This window comes from Phoca vitulina, unplaced genomic scaffold (genome assembly GCF_004348235.1).
Source record: "Phoca vitulina isolate PV1807 unplaced genomic scaffold, GSC_HSeal_1.0 scaffold1, whole genome shotgun sequence".
Lineage (NCBI taxonomy): Eukaryota > Metazoa > Chordata > Mammalia > Carnivora > Phocidae > Phoca > Phoca vitulina.
Genome location: NW_022589704.1, coordinates 70399866 through 70420310, shown reverse-complemented (window position 1 = coordinate 70420310; position 20445 = coordinate 70399866). Strand labels below are relative to the sequence as shown.

The window sequence follows — 20445 nt, the reverse complement described above, 5'->3', positions numbered from 1 at the left end:
AAAACAGTGTTTCCTTAATCATTTATCATCTAAAATATTTTAGTAGTAACCACAAGGTTTAGAGTTTCACTGTAAAATTTTCATTTTTACAAAGGCAAGATATACAATTTCCTTCATAGACCCCTTTTCTCTAGCTTACAGAAAACGGCAAAACAGTAACACAAATTTCTTAGTCAAAATTTGGCATGTCATAGAAAGCATAAAAATTATGAAATCCTCAAGAACTTGTATCCTTAGCTGGTTCCCTTTAAGAGGAAAGAGTTATATATTGTACATAAGAAAAGACAAAAAACACACTGCTACAGTATATCTAAATCAATCTAAAAACAATGTTCTCACACTTTAGGAAAATGTTCAGTACTAAATTTCCTTTAAAAGCCATTGTTTTATGAATAACTATGATAAAACAAAATATTTGCATTTAAACAATTTTGGTATGAAATATCTCTGGAACAGTATAAGAAGCATCTTGCCAAAAGCATTATTTTACTGTGTAAAAAAGTAAGCATATCTCATTGTTTAATAATTTCTCCTAAATGCTACAAATGACTATTTTGAAATAATGTTGATATTATTTACAGTTATGTTTTTACCTTGAGGTACAAATTTCACATTAGGCTGGATATTTTTTTTAAGTAGGCTCCACACCCAGCATGGAGCCCTACGCAGGGCTTGAACTCACAAGCCTGAGATCAAGACCTGAGCTGAGATGAAGAGGTGGACACTTAACTGACTGAGCCACTGAGGCGCCCCTAAGCTAAATATTCTTAAAAGCTAAAAGGTAGATTTATGACCTAGTAACATGCCAATTTTAAGTCTCTAAGCAGTTGTGCTATTCATATATACATATCCTAGTTACTAACTACATTCTTACAGAGAAAAATGCACATTAAATTTATTACCCTATAAATAATTTGGACTTTAGTTCCAGCTTTGGTTCTTTTCCATTCTATTAAGGTTCTCCATTCTATTAAGTAAAGTTTTAAACATGGCATTTTGTGGATAATTCACTGTAGATACCAGCACAGCAATTAAACAACTGAAAAAGTACTTACGATTTGTACTTTAGAACAGAGTAAATACTGACACTGGGAAAAACCGAAATGGCTCATTTTCCCTAACACGTTAGTGCAAATTAGCAAACTTTTAGAAGGATTTAGTCATTGAAAGTGGGAAGCATAATCTCATCTTCATTCATTCCTTGTTCATATCGAACTGAAGAGAAGCCCGGCCAGTGCGACCGGTTCCTTTGGAAGAGGAACCAAACCAGTGCACTGATGAGAGCTAAGACACTTAGCACAGCAAATGTGATAGTTATTCCTCTGTAATCAGGGCCTAGAATAGGAAAAGGTTTGACATTGGAGGAGAGAATATAAAAGTCATCGTTATTGATTTATACATTAGGCTGTGTGTCACTCTGTACAAAACACAAGAAGCACCTGATTGTTTCATAGCATTAACACAGAATGCAAACTCCATCATCAAACACTCAGTGTGCTCTTTTCAGATTTAACTCTTTTCCCTTTCATTTGAATCCTATTCATTGTTTTAGCAATTTTCTTCTAAAGAAGTTAAAGCATTATCTTTATTCTCACTTTCCCCATCACCCTTTCAAGAACATCACATCCAGTATATTACCTTACTTTGATAGCAAATTGTTAAAAGTTGTAAATTTTTGTGTTTGACTTACCTAGGGCCAAATAAAGTGTTATTTGCTTTAAAGCAAATTTAAGACTTTAGGATGGCTTCATTTAGCTCCTAGCTATTCAATTTCAAATGCTGTCCCAGACCTCTTCTTTGCATGCTGCCCAGACGGACTCAGTTTGTCCCCTTGCTTTAAATACTATCTCTATGCTGACCTCTCTTCTCTCTCATATGTCCAACTGCATGCTAGACATTCCATATGAATATCTCCTCTCCATATGGACAGCTCAGAATGCCAAAACAGAACTCTTGGTTTATGCCACCATAACCCTGCTCCCCAGCTCCCCCCCATAATCTTCCAGTTGTTTTCCATTTCACTCAGCATAGAACCTGAACTCTTGACCCTTGCTTCCAGACTCCTGGGTGTCTGGTGGCTGCCTACCTTTCAGATCTTCCTTGAGCACTCATCAAGCTCATTCTGCTTTAGGCTCTTTGTTCCAAATGGTAGTTCTGCCTGGTGGGCATCTTCCCCTGATCTTTGCTTGGCTGGCCTTTCAGATCTCAGCCTCAGTGTCTCCTGCTCTTAGATGTCGTCCCTGATAACCTAATCGAAAGTAGCCATCCCCCTACCCAGCACACAAAACAGGGCATGACACTCCAAATATTTTCTGAATCAATGCATGAATATACAAACACCAATCATCTAGCATTGGGGTTTCATATTTAATATTTACACACCAAAAAGACATTTTTATGCTAAATCTTCAAAACTCTTGCTGTGAAAAATTTATAGCTCCTTTCTCTAGAAATGAAATTAAGATAAGATTTTTATGGTTATTTTATATGTCAATTCATGATGAAATCTAAGTTTAAATTATGACTTCCTATAGATGCTCCTTCCAGGAAATTTTAAGTAATTAAGTCCAGTTTTGCACTGTTGCTAAGTTAATCATGAGTTTTATGGGAATGAGGAGAAAGGAAGCAAACTAACTGCAGAATTAGACCTTTGAACTTTTACATATTTGACTGATAGAATCAAATACATCTTAAGAACATATTCAAAGAAATGAGCTCCCTAATACTCTGGCAGCTTCTACTTTTCTTAGGGAAGAATTATACAAACTTTAGGCTGTCTAGTAGTTTCATCTGGGAGTCTTAGACATCTTGGCATTTCTATCTCTTGCAATCTATTTTTCTGACAGAAAAAATCTGCATGGCTTCATCAAGTTTTTTGGATATACTGAAAGGACTAAATAAGGACTTTAGGACCCAGTACAAAACTTTGCACATAACTGAGTTGCACATTTATTTCCTGACCTGTTCCTCAAAAAATATTCCTTAAGGACAGGTTCCATACTTACCCAGAGGAACTTTGCAGACAACTCTTCCGTAGCCTTGTGAACATTCAACTTTTATCCAAGTTTCATTTGAAGCTAACAAAATGCTACATTTTCCACCATCACTCTTACTTTTATTTGCCCATTTGACAAATGTCACTTTTGATCCATCTAACCAATTCCAAGACTGATCTAAAGAAAAAAATTAAGTTTATTACCTCTAAATTTCTTTTCTTTTTTTAAATTTAAATACAATTAGCCAACTTATAGTACCTCATTAGTTTCAGATGTAGTGTTCCATACTATATCAGATGCATATAACCCCCAGTGCTCATCACATCACATGCCCTCCTTAATGCCCACCACCCAGTTACCCCATCTCCCCACCCGCTTCCCCTCCAGCAACCCTCAGTTAAGAGTCTCTCATGGTTTTCCCCCTCTCTGATGACTTCTGATTGTGTTTTCCCTCCCTTCCCCTACAGTCCTCTGCCCTGTTTCTTATATTCCACATATGAGTGAAACCATATGATAATTGTCTTTCTCTGATAGACTTATTTCGCTCAGCATAATACCCTCCAGTTCCATCCACATCAATATAAATGGTAAGTATTCATCCTTTCTGATGGCTGAGTAATAGTCCATTGTGTGTGTGTGTGTGTGTGATATGACATATGACATCTTCTTTATCCATTCATCTGTCAATGAACATCTTGGCTCTTTCCACAGTTTGGCTATTGTGCACATTGCTGCCATGAACATTGGGGTGCAAGTGCCCCTTCGGATCACTACATTTGTATTTTTGGGGTAAATACCTAGTAGTGTAATTGCTGGGTCATAGGGTAGCTGCCTCTAAATTTCTAAGGTAAAATGGCATACAACTCATTTACTTAGAACTATGCTATGTCACTATTTAAAATGAAACTTATTGAAAGTGAAAAAAAATAAAGAAATCAGTCCTTCAGTTGCACTTGTCACATTTCAAGTGCTCAATAGCCATATGTGGCTAGTGACTACTCTGTTACACAGCACTGATATAGAACATTTCCATCTTTGCAGAAAGTTCTATTAGACAGCACTGATATAAAATGTGGTGTTTTGATTAAAGTGCAGAATGCTTGCACTTTGATTGTGTGAGAGATAGATTTCTAAAGACCTGACTCCCCATCAGCATCCTCACCCCCAACTAAAAAACTCGTATCATTAAAGATGTGCTGGGGGAGTAAGGGTCAAGAGGGTCCAGGAGGGGTTTCCCACCATGACTCCATTTTTATTTTCCAGCTGAGATAGCACCACCTTGTGGTGATAGTGTAAACACAATTTAGAATTCATTTAGATGGCCAACTTTGAATCCATTCACTTTTTGACAAGTACTTAATATTTTGGGATTCACATTTATTTCAATTATTTAGAATTCACCTTAGCTTAAAATGTAAAACATATTTCCTATTCTACTGAATTTGTACTCTTAATTCATTCTTTATCAATTCTAAAGTTCACTCAAATCTTTTATCCATTATTGCTTGGATTAATCCATTATTCCTTGAAAATTTCTTCCACAAATCTTTTTTAACCAATTCTCTGTAATTTTATTAAGTTCGTTTGAAAAACAAAATAACCATTTAAGAAAATTTTTCTCTATGGTAAAAATGTTTCAAGAGGGAAGAGAACAACAAGAAGAGAACCTTCTGAAAAACAGTTATAAGCTACAAAAGCACAGGTGATAGACACTAGAACTCTAAGGGAAGTAAGTCATGAGTTCTTTGTGGGAGCCTGGGGGGCACAGATACTGCTGTCGGAGAAAAAAATACGTTGTCAATCCAAGTACCTTAAACCTCTAGAACATCCCAATTGATTTAACCTGATTTTCTACTTCATTAGTGTTTTCCATCGTTACTAATACATCACTCGCATATTCATTAGGAATTTATAAGTCTCCAAAACAGCCAGCAGACCTAGCTTATTCGTCAATAAGGAGCATTTGAATTAACCACCACTTAACACTCTTTAGCAAGGCTGACTTGGTATTTAGGACAAGTTGGAACTCTCTTTGCACACTGTGCACACAAATATGTCACTTACCAGCAGAATATTGAGATAATCCAAGCCAAACTCTCATGGTAATATTATTATTTTCCCTCATCAGTCTGCTCACGAACTTATTTTCATCTTCATCCTCTATGGTAACAATAGTTGCAGAATGATCTGTTGAAGGAAAACAAACCCTAAACTAATTAGCTTTATGCAAACTAGGGAAGTGGCTATTTCTCAACCAGCCATTTGGAAAAAAAAAAAAAACTACCATGATCAAGATCATTGAGAAATTCAAGCTTTACACAGAGAATATTTTGAAAATCTGGTATTTGTGTCAGATTTTTAAAAGTATAGCATTAATAGATTCCAAAAAATTTAGAAATAGATTGAAACTTTACATAGAGAAATTTTTATGTTTACCTGATAAACATTTTGATCTTGGAACTGCCTGCCAATGAGACCATTGTGTATGAACAGCTAGTCATAAGAAGTGGAGTATATGATTGTAGAAAGATGTGTTTCAGCATGCTCTCCTCAACAACCATTTCTGTATAATAACTCAGCTTTAAATTTGCTTCTATTAAAATGAAAATGAAAGCAAATAGGTTTGGGATCTTGGGGAGAATTTCCTTTAATATTATTTTATACATAAGCGTTTTGGTTATGCCCATTGTAAGTTCCTAAATGTAGTATGGAATCAAATAATCTTGAAGTTTGATAAATCGCCCTAAACCCACAGAGAAAATAGTACTATCACCATCATCAGGCAAGGGATAGAAATAAAATAATAACTAGACTTGGAAATCAATCCTAAGTGGAATCAAATAGTCTTCAACAGTGACAAAGCATTTCTTTGGTGGTGGTGGCATTGGAAGAAGGGCAAAGGCAAGTCTTTCCTCCTTTATAGAAGATCACAGTGTGCATGTGCTTGTTTAATATTACATAATACTGTAGGGGAAGATATTATCACTATTTTAGAGATGAGAAAACAAAGGCTCAAGGAGATTAAGTAAATTAGTCAGGTTTACGCAGCTAGCCAGTTATAAAATTAGAAAGCCAATCTCAATCCTTTCTAATAATAAGAATAGTTTGAATGCTCACTATTTGCAGGGCACTGTGCTACATTTGCATACATTATCTTATTTCATTAATTCCTACAGCAACCTAACCTTTGAAATAAGTACTATTTTCATTCTCACTGTTCAGATGAGAAAAGAGAAGCAATTATGTAACTTCCATAATATCCCTCAGCTAGTAAGTATCAGAGTTGTGAGTTAAAACTTAGACTTGTCTGCCTCCAAGGTTTACATGCATAACCCCCACACTACAGTGACAGTAAACCTTTCTATTTTCTCCTGTGGGAGCAAGAGGCTTCTGACTTTCAGAACATATGTATAGTTCACAATAGTTCCCGTTGTGTGTGTGTGTGTGTGTGTGTGTGTGTGTGTGTATACATGTATAACACATGAGAGTTCCCACACAAAAATTTCCATCATGTAGTTAGCAGTAACAAGGAGATTTTAAAATCAGCCAGATGTCTCCACAACAGTTAGCAAAATAAATGAGATAAATGCCATCAGTCTGGCTAAATTGCTACTCAAGGATGCAGGTCTTTGAAATATTCTTGGTATTCTCCCTAGAAGTCATTTCACAGTTTGACTATAGGGTAAATTTATCATGGGAGAGATCCAGTTATTGTTGCCCTTTCTAAAATAGTTAAATCTGAAGACAAAAAGTCCTGTTCCTTACGGTGTTCAGAGGATGTGGGCCATTTCTATTGCAGAATGGAGGAACAACCCATGCTTCCTTGATTACTCTGGTCAGGATAAGCTTACTTATTAATAACTAAGTAGTGGGAAAATCTATAATTTTGTATTTAATACTTAACCTTTACAAAAAATTTGCCTCCTAATCCCTTCATCTAAACATATCTAGCTTTATTTAAAACCATTTCATTTGTCATTTTCACATAATGGTTCACTTAGCAATTTTTTATTCTACTTCTTTCCACTTACTTTTATTTTCCATGTACTTACTCTTACATTGGTCATTTATAATGGCTATTCCAATATTCCACTTAACTCATATATCATAAAATACTTAACCACTAGGCAAATAGGTTATAAAATGCTATTATAAATATTGAGTGTTTTAAAAATGTTTTAAAAATATTTATTTATTTATTTGAGAGAGAGAGAGAGAGTACATGCGTTGGTGGGGAGGGGCAGAGGGAGAGGAAGGGAGAGAATCCCAAGCAGACTCCCGCTGAGCGCAGAGCCCAACTCGGGGCTCGATACCACAACCCTCAGATTATGACCTGAGCCGAAATCAAGAATCGTACATTTAACTGATTGAGCCACCCAGGGGCCCCCAAAATATTTTCAAAAATATAATCATTATTTCAAGTTGTTTTCTTGGAAAAAATTCCAATGATTAAATTATTGAGTCCAAGAAAATCAATAAATTTTAACTCACCAAGTTTTGAACAGAACTGTTTGGCTTCTGAGAAATTGCGCAATGCCCGGTCAGATGTGTAACAGTGCTCCTTGTACTGGATCCATTGTGACTCATTCTCTTTTACTGCTGGACATCTTGATGAGTATGTATGAGAGGACACCTCTTTAGCTATAAAAATGTTAGACATGACTGTAAAAATGCACAGAAAAAATAGCTGACTTTTAAAATCTCACTAACTCCTATTTGAAACTGTGGTTCCTGTAGGTAAGAAGCATTCAACTCAATACCCACATCAGAGACAGCTACAGCCCATACTCTAAGAGTATACATTCTGCTTAGCTTTTTGCAATACCATTTTTAAAACTGAGAAAACAGAAGAAAGTATTTAGCCCTCGAAGATGGAATTACCCTAATGTAAAAAACAATTGAAGAGACAGAATAAGAAGCAAAGACAGGCTCGGCAGGCCTGTAACTACTTTGAAATAATACTTAAAATTGTTGCTTTCTTTGGATGCTTTTTATCTTGATAATATAAACCTAGTTTTACCTTGCCATATAAAAAACTACTTTTAAAATTATATACACAAGTGAAAATTTGGTAATTTTTTACAAAATACAGTATATCTGCACAGCACAATCTGTCTCCTACCAAGAGAGTAGCTATGGCTTCTGTACCCATTAAATAATAACTCCCCGTTCCTGCCTGCCCCCAGAAACCATCTTTCTACTTTCTGTTTCCATGAATTTGACAACTCTAGGTACCTCATATAATTGGAGTCATACGGTATTTGTCCTTTTGTGTCTAGCTGATTTCACTTAGAATAATGTCCTCAAGATTCATCCATGCAGGTTGCATTATGTATTATGTGTCAGAATTTCCTTCTTTTTTAATGCTGAATAATATTCCGTAGTATGTATATACCACATTTTGCTTACGCATTCCTCTGTCAGTGGACAACTTGGGTTGCTTTCACCTTTGGCCATTGTGAATAATGATGCTGTGAACACGGTTGTACAAATATTTGTTCCAGTCCCTACCTCCATTTCTTTTGAGTATATGCCCACAAGTGGAATTGTTAGATCCTATGGTAACTTTATGTTAAAATTTTTGATAAATTACCATACCATTTTCCACAGTGGCTACACACCACTTTTGATTCCCACAAACAATGTACAAGGGCTCCAATTTCTCCACATCCTTACCAACACTTGTTATTTTCTTTTTTTTTTGAAGAGTCCATTTTTTTAAAGTTTTTGTTTTTGTTTTGTTTTGTTTTGTTTGAGAGAAGGAGAGAGATGGGTTGAGGGGAAGGGGCAGAGAGAGAGAATCTTAAGCAGGCTCCATGCCCAATGTGGAGCTCAACGGGGGTTCAACCTCACAACCCGAGATCATGACCTGAGCTGAAGTCAAGACTTGGACATTTAACCTACTGAGCCATCCAGGAGCCCCTTGAAGATTCAATTTTTAAAGTTTGCCCTTGGGGGGGTGCCTGGGTGGCTCAGTCAGTTAAGTGTCTGCCTTTGGCTTGGGTCATGATTTCGGGGTCCTCATTGGGCTCCCTGTTTCTCCCTCTCCCTCTGCTGCTCCCTCTGCTTGTGCTTTCTCACTTTCTGTCAAATAAATAAATAAAATCTTTTAAAAAAATAAAATAAATTTTGCTCTTGTATTAGTTTCCCAGAGCTGCCATAATAAATTGCCATAAATCTGGTGGTTTAAAACAACAGAAATTTATTCTCTCACAGTTCTGGAGGCAAGTCTAAAACTGAGGTGTCAGCAGGATTGGTTCTTTCTGGAGGCTCTCAAGGAGAATCCGTTTCAGGCCTCCTCGCTTCTGGTGATTGATGGCAATCCTTGGCTTGAAGCTGCATCACTGCAATTTCTGCTTCTGTCATCAAAGGGCCATCTCCCTCTGTGTCTGTTTCTCTCCTCTTACAAGGACACCAGTCATTGGATTTAGGGCCCATCCTTTTTTTTTTTTTTTTAAAGATTTTATTTATTTATTTGAGAGAGAATGAGATAGAGAGAATGAGGGGGGGAGGCTCAGAGGGAGAAGCAGACTCCCCGCTGAGCAGGGAACCTGATGCGGGACTCGATCCCGGGACTCCAGGATCATGACCTGAGCCAAAGGCAGTCGCTTAACCAACTGAGCCACCCAGGTGCCCCTAATTTAGGGCCCATCCTAATCAAGCATTACATTACCCCATCTTAACTATTACATCTGGAAAGGCTCTTTTTAAATAAGGTTGCATTCTAAGGTTCTGGGTGGACATGAATTTGGGGGGATACTATTCAACCCAGTATAGCACTGAATTTGTGTTTGTTCATGTTGTCATTCTACTTGCTCCTATAAAGTCTGTTTAGCTAACACAGATGTCCTTTCCATTTTTTGTTTACTTTTCATGTATTCCAATTGTTTTTCTAAAACATTACATTTATTTTCTGTACCTAACAACTGAGATGTCAGTTCTCGATTACCCATTTATTCCTCATTCTTGAAATCATTCTCCCTTTCTTATATTCACTTGCTTCTCTGGATAAGGTTTTCACATTTTTTTCCTGCTTGAATCTGTTTAATTCCAAATGTTGAATCTTCTCTGGAGGATTCTTTGGAGCAGAAAGCAGGGCAAGCCCTGAGAACTACCACTGCCACCATCTCTTGCCTTGTCCAGCAGGCTTCTGCAGCTCCTGGGTGGTCTTGGTTCTTGTGCTCTTCTTCAAGCCTCCACCTGTCAGGATGACCCCAAGTCTAGCTCCTGATGGAAGGGGATTTTTCCTTAGATTTTAAGGATCATATAAGTTTGGAAAATGCTTAGTTACACAAAGTTAAATAGATTTCTTTACTGTAGAAATTCCCAGAGCCATCAATATGGTAAATCAAACCTGAGGTATTTCCCAAATTTATATGTTGCTGAACTCTTTTTTAAAAGGAGCATTTCAGCCTTTGAAAAACATTGCTAAGTGCAATTAAAATTCACATATTAGTAATAGGTACCCAGTGACAGAGGAACTGAAAGTCTTCGGGAACATACCCTGAACGGGTATATCATATTTGTTTCTCTTCACAAAGTATCAAAATTGTTTTTATAGGATTTGTGAATAAACCTTATTTAAAAATTGACAAAAAATTCCTTTGAATATTTAATCATGTGCACAAAACAAAATGTCATATTTTAATAAATATAGTTATTCAAAATCAAGTCTTACATTTTGTAGGTTTATAACAAATAGCACCATCACTAACAGACTTGCATTTTTCATGTCTCCAAATTCCTTTTGGATCCAAGACAACACAATTTCCAGCAGACGGTTTATCTTTCCATGGGATGTAGTCAAATGTACTGCCATCAGACCATTCAAAACTTGATTCACTTCCCTGTTTTAAGAATAATAGAGATAAAAAAAGCTTAGGACTTTTTTAGCATAAGAATTGATTTTTTTAAAGATTAATAGAGATAACCTGATTCCAGACAAAAGAATGTTCAAAAATAACATTAAAAAGAATATATAGGGGCGCCTGGATGGCTCAGTCATTAAGCGTCTGCCTTGGACTCAGGTCATGATCCCAGGGTCCTGGGATCGAGCCCCGCATCAGGCTCCCTGCTCAGCGGGAAGCCTGCTTCTCCCTCTCCCACTCCCCCTGCTTGTGTTCCCTCTCTCGCTGTGTCTCTCTCTGCCAAATAAATAAATAAAACCTTTAAAATATATATATATATATATATATACTTCAAGAAGTATTGGAATGGATTCTTAATTATTTGCTTACAATTGTTATAGGTCTGGACCTATTTGTAAAATAAGGGATTTACTTTTGATGCTTTGATTTGAGACATTTATTCTGGTGCAATTTAAGTAGGACTTTAAATTTATGGACAGAGTTACTATACTCTGTCTCTAGATTTATTTTTTTTTAAGGATGAGTTTATATAACACTTGAAATTAAATGATGTGCAAATGGCTTCCAGTTGTTACAATACAGATTTACAATCCCAATCTCCATAATATCCTGAATATTGTTTTTTATGTTTTATATTCTGCGATTTGTGTCTCTGGCTACATTTTTTCATATTATGGAAGCCATCAAACAGCAGGGGGCTGGAAGAAGAAAATACTTCCCACAAAATTCATATGGGAAGATTACTTTTGGTTTTCCCTTGATTCTATAATCCTAATGTGTCATCCTTTCTTTTGTTTTCTTCACTTTGTTCTAAAGATTATTTAAATTGGGCCTTCAATTCTAATCTCAATAGATGCCTATTTTTGGTATATTGGACACTATTATAGGTACATGAATATACTAATTAATAAGATTCAAATAGTGGCACAAAAGATATGTTTACTACCAAAACATTATTCTCATGTAGTGCAATTTGTAGGGGGAAAGTGAGAGAAGAAAATATACATTTATTAGTTCTAACATTAAGAATTTTATTTGGCATTTTATATAAATTTTTGTGTTAATCTTCACTATAATCCTATATTAAGGAAAATATTATCACCCCAGTTTTACAGATGAAGAAGAAATAAGCTTGCAAAGGTTAAATAACCTGCTCACGATCACTGAACATGTAAATGGAAGACCCGCCACTAGTACTGGACCTCAGGTTTTTCTGATTCTGTGCTATTCCTGTTTTACCCGCTTTCCAGTTGTTCTGCCCAACTAGGTGACAGAGAGGTGTTGTTGAGATATTCATCTACTGGGCCCTTGGGATGGCCCGGGAGTGTCTAGGGCAGCTGCAGTCTGCCATTTGCCCTACTTCATTCTACAAATACAATTTGCTTTTTGGTTTGTGTTGCAAAAAGGTAAGAAAGCACTATGCTATGCAAATTGAGTCCCAGGACTTAATCCGATGTTATACTTTGAATTAATATCTTATGCTCAAATTTCCAACCTTCTAACACATTTGGAAAATTTCTGGAAAATAAAACAAGACTTACATCATGACTTGAGAGCCCAATCCATAGTGGAAATCCGTCACGTTTTACGAGGTCTTCCAGAAAGAGCTGGCCATTTTGGTCATGAACACTTGCCAAATAACCTCCACTTTGGGAACACATGTTTAATGCTTCATACCATGTTACCTTTTTTTGTATAATATTATAAATACCATCTTCATATGGAATAAACTGTGGCAGAGTAGCATTATATTCTTCCTTGTAGTCAACTATAACATTTAAATTAAAAGTATTAGGGATTATATTTAAATTATTTAAAATACATATTTTGGACAGCAAAGAAATACAATTATAAGAACATATTATGAGCAACTCTATGCCAGCAAATTAGATAACCTGGAAGGAATGGATGCATTCCTAGAGATGTATAAAGTACCAAAACTGAACCAGGAAGAGATAGAAAACCTGAACAGACCTATAACCACTAAGGAAATTGAAGCAGTAATCAAAAATCTCCCAACAAACAAGAGCCCAGGGCCAGACGGCTTCCCAGGGGAATTCTACCAAACATTTAAAGAAGAATTATACTTATTCTTCTGAAACTGTTCCAAAAGATAGAAATGGAAGGAAAACTTCCAAACTCATTTTATGAGGCGAGCATTACCTTGATCCCAAAATCAGACAAAGACCCCACCAAAAAGGATAACTACAGACCAACATCCCTGATGAACTGGATGCAAAAATTCTCACCACAATACTAGCCAATAGGATCCAATAGTACATTCAAAGGATTATTCACCACGACCAAGTGGGATTTATTCCTGGGCTCCAAGGTGGTTCAACATCCACAGATCAATCAATGTGATACAATACATTAATAAAAGAAAGAACAAGAACCATATGATCCTCTCAATAGATGCAGAAAAAGCATTTGACAAAGTACAGCATCCTTTCTTGATTAAAACTCTTCAGAGTGTTGGGATAGAGGGTACATACCTCAATATCATAAAAGCCATCTATGAAAAACCCACAGCGAATATCATTCTCAATGGGGAAAAACTGAGAGCTTTCCCCCTAAGGTCAGGAACATGGCAGGGATGTCCACTAGCACCACTGTTGTTCAACATAGTACTAGAAGTCCTAGCCTCAGCAATCAGACAACAAAAAGAAATAAAAGGTATCCGAATTGTCAAAGAAGAAGCAAAACTCTCACTCTTTGCAGATGATATGATACTTTATGTGGAAAACCCCAAAGACTCCACCCCAAAACTGCTAGAACTCATACAGGAATTCAGTAAAGTGGCAGGATATAAAATCAATCCACAGAAATCAGTGGCATTTCTATACACCACCAACAAGACAGAAGAAAGAAGAAAGAGAAATTAAGGAGTTGATCCCATTTACAATTGCACCCAAAACCGTAAGATACCTAGGAATAAATCTAACCAAAGAGGCAAAGAATCTGTACTTAGAAAACTATTAAATACTCATGAAATAAATTGCGGAAGACACAAAGAAATGGAAAGACGTTCCATGCTCATTGATTGGAAGAACAAGTGTTATGAAGATGTCAATGCTACCTAGAGCGATCTACACATTCAATGCAATCCCTATCAAAATACCATCCACTTTTTTCAAAGAAATGGAAGAAATAATCCTAAAATTTGTATGGAACCAGAAAAGACCCCAAATTACCAGAGGAATGTTGTAAAAGAAAAACAAAGCTGGTGGCATCACAATTCCGGACTTCAAGCTCTATTACAAAGCTGTAATCATCAAGACAGTATGGTACTGGCACAAAAACCGACACATAGATCAGTGGAACAGAATCGAGAGCCCAGAAATGGACCCTCAACTCTATGGTCAACTAATCTTCGACAAAGCAGGAAAGAATGTCCAATGGAAAAAAGACAGTCTCTTCAACAAATGGTGTTGGGAAAATTGGGCAGCCACATGCAGAAGAATGAAACTGGACCATTTCCTTACACCACATACAAAAATAGACTCAAAATGGATGAAAGACCTAAATGTGAGACGGGAGTCCATCAAAATCCTAAAGGAGAACACAGGCAGCAACCTCTTTGACCTCAGCCGCAGCAACTTCTTCCTAGACACATCACCAAAGGCAAGGGAAGCAAGGGCAAAAATGAACTATTGGGACTTCATCAAGATAAAAAGCTTTTGCACAGCAAAGGAAACAGTCAATAAAACCAAAAGACAGCCGACATAATGGGAGAAGATATTTGCAAATGACATATCAGATAAAGGCTAGTATCCAAAATCTATAAAGAATTCATCAAACTCAACACCCAAAGAACAGATAATCCAATCAAGAAATGGGCAGAAGACATGAACAGACATTTCTGCAAAGAAGACATCCAAATGGCCAACAAACACATGCAAAAGTGCTCAACATCGCTTGGCATCAGGGAAATCCAAATCAAAACCTCAATAAGATGCCACCTCACACCAGTCAGAATGGCTTAAATTAACAAGTCAGGAAATGTCAGATGTTGGCGAGGATGCGGAGAAAGGGGAACCCTCCTACACTGTTGGTGGGAATGCAAGCTGGTGCAGCCACTCTGGAAAACAGTATGGAGGTTCCTCAAAAAGCTGAAAATAGAGCTACTGTACGACTCAGCAATTGCACTACTGGGTATTTACCCCAAAGATACAAATGTAGTGATCTGAAGGGGTATGTGCACCCCAATGTTTATAGCAGCAATGTCCACAGTAGCCAAACTATGGAAGGAGCCAAGATGTCCAACAACAGATGAATAGATAAAGAAGATGTGGTCTATATATATACAATTGAATATTATGCAGCAATCAAAAGGAATGAAATAGTGCCATTTGCAATGACATGGATAGAACTAGAGGGTATTATGCTAAGCGAAATAAGTCAATCAGAGAAAGACATGTATCATATGATCTCACTGATATGAAGAATTCTTAATCTCAGGAAACAAACTGAGGGTTGCTGGAGTGGTGGGGGGTGGGAGGGATGGGGTGGCTGGGTGATAGACATTGGGGAGGGTATGTGCTTGGTGAGTGCTGTGAATTGTGTAAGACTGATGAATCATAGACCTGTACCTCTGAAACAAATAATACATTATATGTTAAAAAAAAAAAAAGAAGATAGTAGGAAGGGAAAAATGAAGGGGGGAAATCGGAGGGGGAGACGAACCATGAGAGACTATGGACTCTGAGAAACAAACGGAGGGTTCTAGAGGGGAGGGGGGTGGGGGGGATGGGTTAGCCTGGTGATGGGTATAAAGAGGGCACGTACTGAATGGAGTACTGGGTGTTATACGCAAACAATGAATCATGGAACACTATATCAAAAACTAATGATGTATGGTGATTAACGTAACAAAATAAAATTTAAAAAAGTACATAGTTTGGGTAAGACTGGACATGCAATCATTTCTAAAGTTAAATAAAACTGGATTTCTTATTAACAAAGGAAGTAAAATGTAGACTTTATTTTCATTATTGCCACAACACATATAATAGGTTCTTAAATATTACAGTTGTCTGGTTGACTAAAGAAAGGTATAAACACTGTCTTTCATTTAAGGAGCTCACATAGGAATTGGGTACAGGAAACAACAGTTCCTGAAACGCAGGCCAAATAATTAACCACTATAATATGTGTGACTGAGTAGAGAAGGAGATATTCCTCTGAAGTAAGAGAGTCAGAAAGCCTGCTTAACAAATTTGGTTTGCAGAGTTTAGGTTAGATGAAATTAGGACTAAAAAAGAAAATAAGGTAACCAGAAAGTAAGCTAAAAACAAATGAAGAATAATATAACAGTAACAAAACCACAATGATGAGGGTACTTCAAAGAGGCAGAGAAGCCAAGTGAAAGAGCCAAAACTAGAACAATTTGAATAAAATATTAAATAATGTAGCATATTGGATTATAACCCAAAATATAAAATATATAACCATGAGCCGATACTGATATAAACAACTGACTGAATAAATTTAAAAATGGGAGAGAATAGACAAATCTCTTGTACAGAAGAATTCCAAATAATTTACATAGGTATGCCCCTCTCAGGAAGACGGAGAATAACTCTTCAGTCTGTAAGTGTGGGCTGATTATGGTGAATTCCTTACAAAGAATATGGTATGGAAATGGGCAAAAGAGTAACTTTGCAGTGGAGAAAGCTAACAAACATCATCTAGAGCCAGGTGATCAAGGTTAAAATCAACAGTGGTAAGTCGTGTTGATGGCATAAACCCTTCATATGATGTGATGAAAATGACACTTTAACTCTGTGGTTTTCTTCCTAAACGTTAAACTCACAACTCCAGTTTAATCATGAGAAAAACATCAGCCAACCCAAAGCGAGGCACATTCCACAAAATACATGACCAGTGCTCCTCAAAACTGTCAAGGTCATCAAAAGTAAGAAAATTCTAAGAAACTTTCACAGCCAAGAGAAACCTAAGGAGACATGTGACTATATGTAACATAGTATCCTGGATGGAATCCTGAATAGAAAAGGGACATTAAGTAAAAAATAAAAAAATCTGAATAATGGATGGACTTTAGTGAATAGTAATCTATCACACTGGTTTATTAGTTGTGACAAATGTACCATAGTAACGTAAGATGTCAACAATAGGGGAAATTGGTTATGGTGTATATGGGAATTCTCTGTACTGTCTCTAACTTTTCTATAAATATAAAAATCATTCTAAAGTAAAAAGTTTGTTAAAGAAGTAAAAAAGAAGGTGGAAGTCTTTTGTGCATAAAAAAACATAAATAAATGTGCAAATGAGGATAAGCATACACTGTACATGGGACAATTAAGAGATCAGCCTGACACAAAAAAAGCCTTATTGAGCCAAGAATGGGGGAAGAATTGGGGGCTGGAAGAAAGCCTAGAATTTTAGAATCGACAGTGTTTCTAAAAAGTCTTAGAAGCATACATAGACTCAAAGTAATTGGTAATAGGAAAACACTGGAGATTGCTGATCGAAATGATGCTCCAGAAAGTTATTCTGTGGCACTATGAAGGGAGATCAGCCTGGATGTTAGCAGAAGCCTTAAACCATAGTGGCCATTATAACAGTTTCGAAACCGTGAAAAATTTAAAATTGATATGCATTTAAAAATAGATTTACTTAAGGAATTAGGCAAATTTAAGAGACATTTATTTTTAGGCTAGAATGTCAAAACTTTACCCAAACACACTTTCTTATTTATAAAAATCTTATTCAGTCTTCAAGACCTAACCAAGTCTTGCCTTGTCCTCAAAGCATTTTTTGTTTTCATTATTCCTGTTTTCATCGATCTCTTTTGATTTTCCAACAAACTTAAGCCAGTACCAAATAACCTAAAACTAACCTACATAAAACAATGCTAACGAGTTAAATGCTGTCTCCCCAACTACATTTTACTCCTTGATTTTAAGACCATGACAATGCAGACTGTGTCTTTTCCTTCTTCTGTAAGTTCCGTAGTACCTCTCATCGGACAGAAAATAGAGGAGGCACTCAAACAGTACAATTCATGATTCCCACCCATGGAGCTGACAGCTTTATGTTCTCTTTCCCTGGAGTGGAAAGTCTACTTTAGCATACTTACCCATTTCAATTTTACAAGCAAGAATGCTGTTCTGGGTATAGGGAAGTATTTCTTCAAGAACACTGAAGGTCTGAAAATCCCAGAAGCCATCAGTACTCAAGCCAGCAAAAAACTTGCCATTTTTTATATCTGGTCTTCCTCCTCTCCAATTTGTGTATGACAGCATGGTCTTATCAGACCACAGAAGAGAATTATCTAGGGAAGAAAGAGTTTTTCTATGTTTAGAGATTAAATAAAGACTTGAATTATAGTTAATATTTCAAACTCAACCGATTCTCTTTCTTCTTTACCTACTTTCTAAAAAGTTTTATGATTATGTATATCCCTTTAAAATATTTTCTGACCATAACAGGAAATCATGCTTATATTTAATTTGGAAAGTACAAATTATAAACATAAAAATTAAACTTATAATTTCACCATCCTGTAATAGCTTTATGTTTTGCTATTTTTTAAATCAAATTTTCATTTCTCCTGTATATATGTTTAATTGCAATGAAAGTGAATATAATTATTTTATTTAAAAATTAACACATTACAAAACTAGTGATAGAAATCTCTTCTTTGGACCTAAACCATACACAATTGTGCACATTTATGTCAACTAATTTTTGACAAGGGTGCCAAGACAATTCAATACAAAAAGAGTAGTCCCTGGGACCACAGGATATCTACATGCAAAAATATATATATATGATTTATATAAACATATATATATACACATAGTTATATAAATATATATAACCATATATATAAACATATATATATATATACATAAACACATTTACATGTGTATATGTGTTAGACCCTTTCTTTTTACCATATAGAAAATTAACTCAAAATAGATCATAGACCTAAAGGTAAGAGCTAAAACTATAATACTCTTAGAATAAAACATAGGAGTATTTCTTCATCACCACGGGGTAGGCAAAGCATAGATATGCATAAGTGATAAGATAAATTGGACTTCATTAAAATTAAAAAGTTTTGTGTGGGGCGCCTGGTTGGCTCAGTTGGTTAAGCGTCTGCTTTCAGCTCAGATCATAATCTCGGGGTCCTGGGATGGAGCCCCGAGTCGGGCTCCCTGCTCGGTGGGGAATCTACTTGTCCTTCTCCCTCTGTCTCTCCCCCACCCTTTCCCCACTTGTGATCTCACTTGCTCTCTCAAATAAATAAATAAAATCTTAAAAAAAAAGTTTTATGCTACAAATTCTACTATCAAAGTGATGGTGGGGGACACCTGGCTGGCTCAGTCAGTAGGGCTTGAAACTCTTGATCTTGCGGTAGTGAGTTCGAGCTCCATGTTGGGTATAGAGCTTACTTAAAAAAAAAAAAGTGATGGGAGAAAATATTTATAAATCATTTATTTGACAAGGAACTTATATCCAGAATATATAATTATAACTCAACAATAAAAAAGACAAATAATTAAAAAATGGGTAAATGATCTGAATAAAGTTTTTTCCAAAGATGATATATAAACAGCCAATAAACACATGAAATCATGTTTAATATCATTAGTCATCAGGGAAATGAAATAAAAATAAAATAAAAACCTCAATTAGATACCACTTCATACCTACTAGGATGGCTACATCAAAAAAAAAAGAGATAAAAACAAGTGTTGGCATAAATATAGAAAAATTGGAAGGTGTGGAAAATGGTATAGCAGCTTGGGAAAACAGTCTGTTAGTTCTTCAAAGGGTTAAAAAAAGACCCAGCAATTCCTCTCTTAAGTATATTCCCAAGATAAATGAAAATATACATCCACATAGAATGCATGTGAATGTTCATAGTGGCATTATTCACAACCAAAAAAGTGAAAAGAATCTAAACGTCCATCAACTGATGAATGGATAAATAAAATATGGTATATCCATACAATAGAATACTATTCAGCCATAAAAAGGACTGAAATACTGACACGTGCTGCAGTGCTACATGCAAGCCATTACGCTAAGTAGAACAAGCCAGTCACACACACACAAAATCACATATTGTATGATCTCACTTATATGAAATGTCCAGAATGGGCAATCTGTAGAGTCAGAAAATAGATCAGTAGTTGCTGGGAGTTGGGAGAAGGGATAGGGAAGGAGGAGGAAGTGCTAATGGGTATGGTGTTTCTTTTTGGGGTAGTGATAGCTACACAACTCTGGGACTATATTAAAGCCATTAAATTGTATACCTTAAATGGCTGAATTGTGTGGTACGGGAATATATCAAACTTTTTGTAAAAATAAGTTGCTAGGCCTATTAAAATGATGAATTTGCATAAAGAGTGACGTCACTATAAACTACACATACCCATTGTTGTCCTGGTTATTTGTACCTTTCACTGATGACCATCTTCCGAGGTGGTTATACCCAAACATCTGCCTGCAGCAAAGACATGCTAGAAACACTGTACATGTGATCTGGTTCCTGCTCACTGCTTCATATCACCTCCTGTCTCCCAGGCCCTCTTTCCCTCTCCCCA

General features: G+C 36.2%; 1 protein-coding gene across 2 annotated transcripts in view; it reads right to left on the bottom strand.

Moving 5' to 3' along the window:
• Positions 1 to 20445, bottom strand: part of LOC116635560 (lymphocyte antigen 75-like) — a 124887-nt gene that overhangs the window by 32008 nt on the left and 72434 nt on the right. The window contains exons 29-35 of one of the 2 annotated variants that reach the window (XM_032409733.1): positions 17967 to 18161; positions 12406 to 12632; positions 10675 to 10843; positions 7488 to 7637; positions 5061 to 5183; positions 3006 to 3173; positions 982 to 1335 (exon numbers count right to left, since the gene is read on the bottom strand). In XM_032409733.1, coding sequence (XP_032265624.1) covers positions 1157 to 1335; positions 3006 to 3173; positions 5061 to 5183; positions 7488 to 7637; positions 10675 to 10843; positions 12406 to 12632; positions 17967 to 18161 — 1211 coding nt within the window. In that variant the 3' untranslated portion in view covers positions 982 to 1156. Of the gene's footprint in view, positions 1 to 981; positions 1336 to 3005; positions 3174 to 5060; positions 5184 to 7487; positions 7638 to 10674; positions 10844 to 12405; positions 12633 to 17966; positions 18162 to 20445 lie in introns of those variants that run through there. The other variant, XM_032409724.1, reaches the window with a different exon arrangement.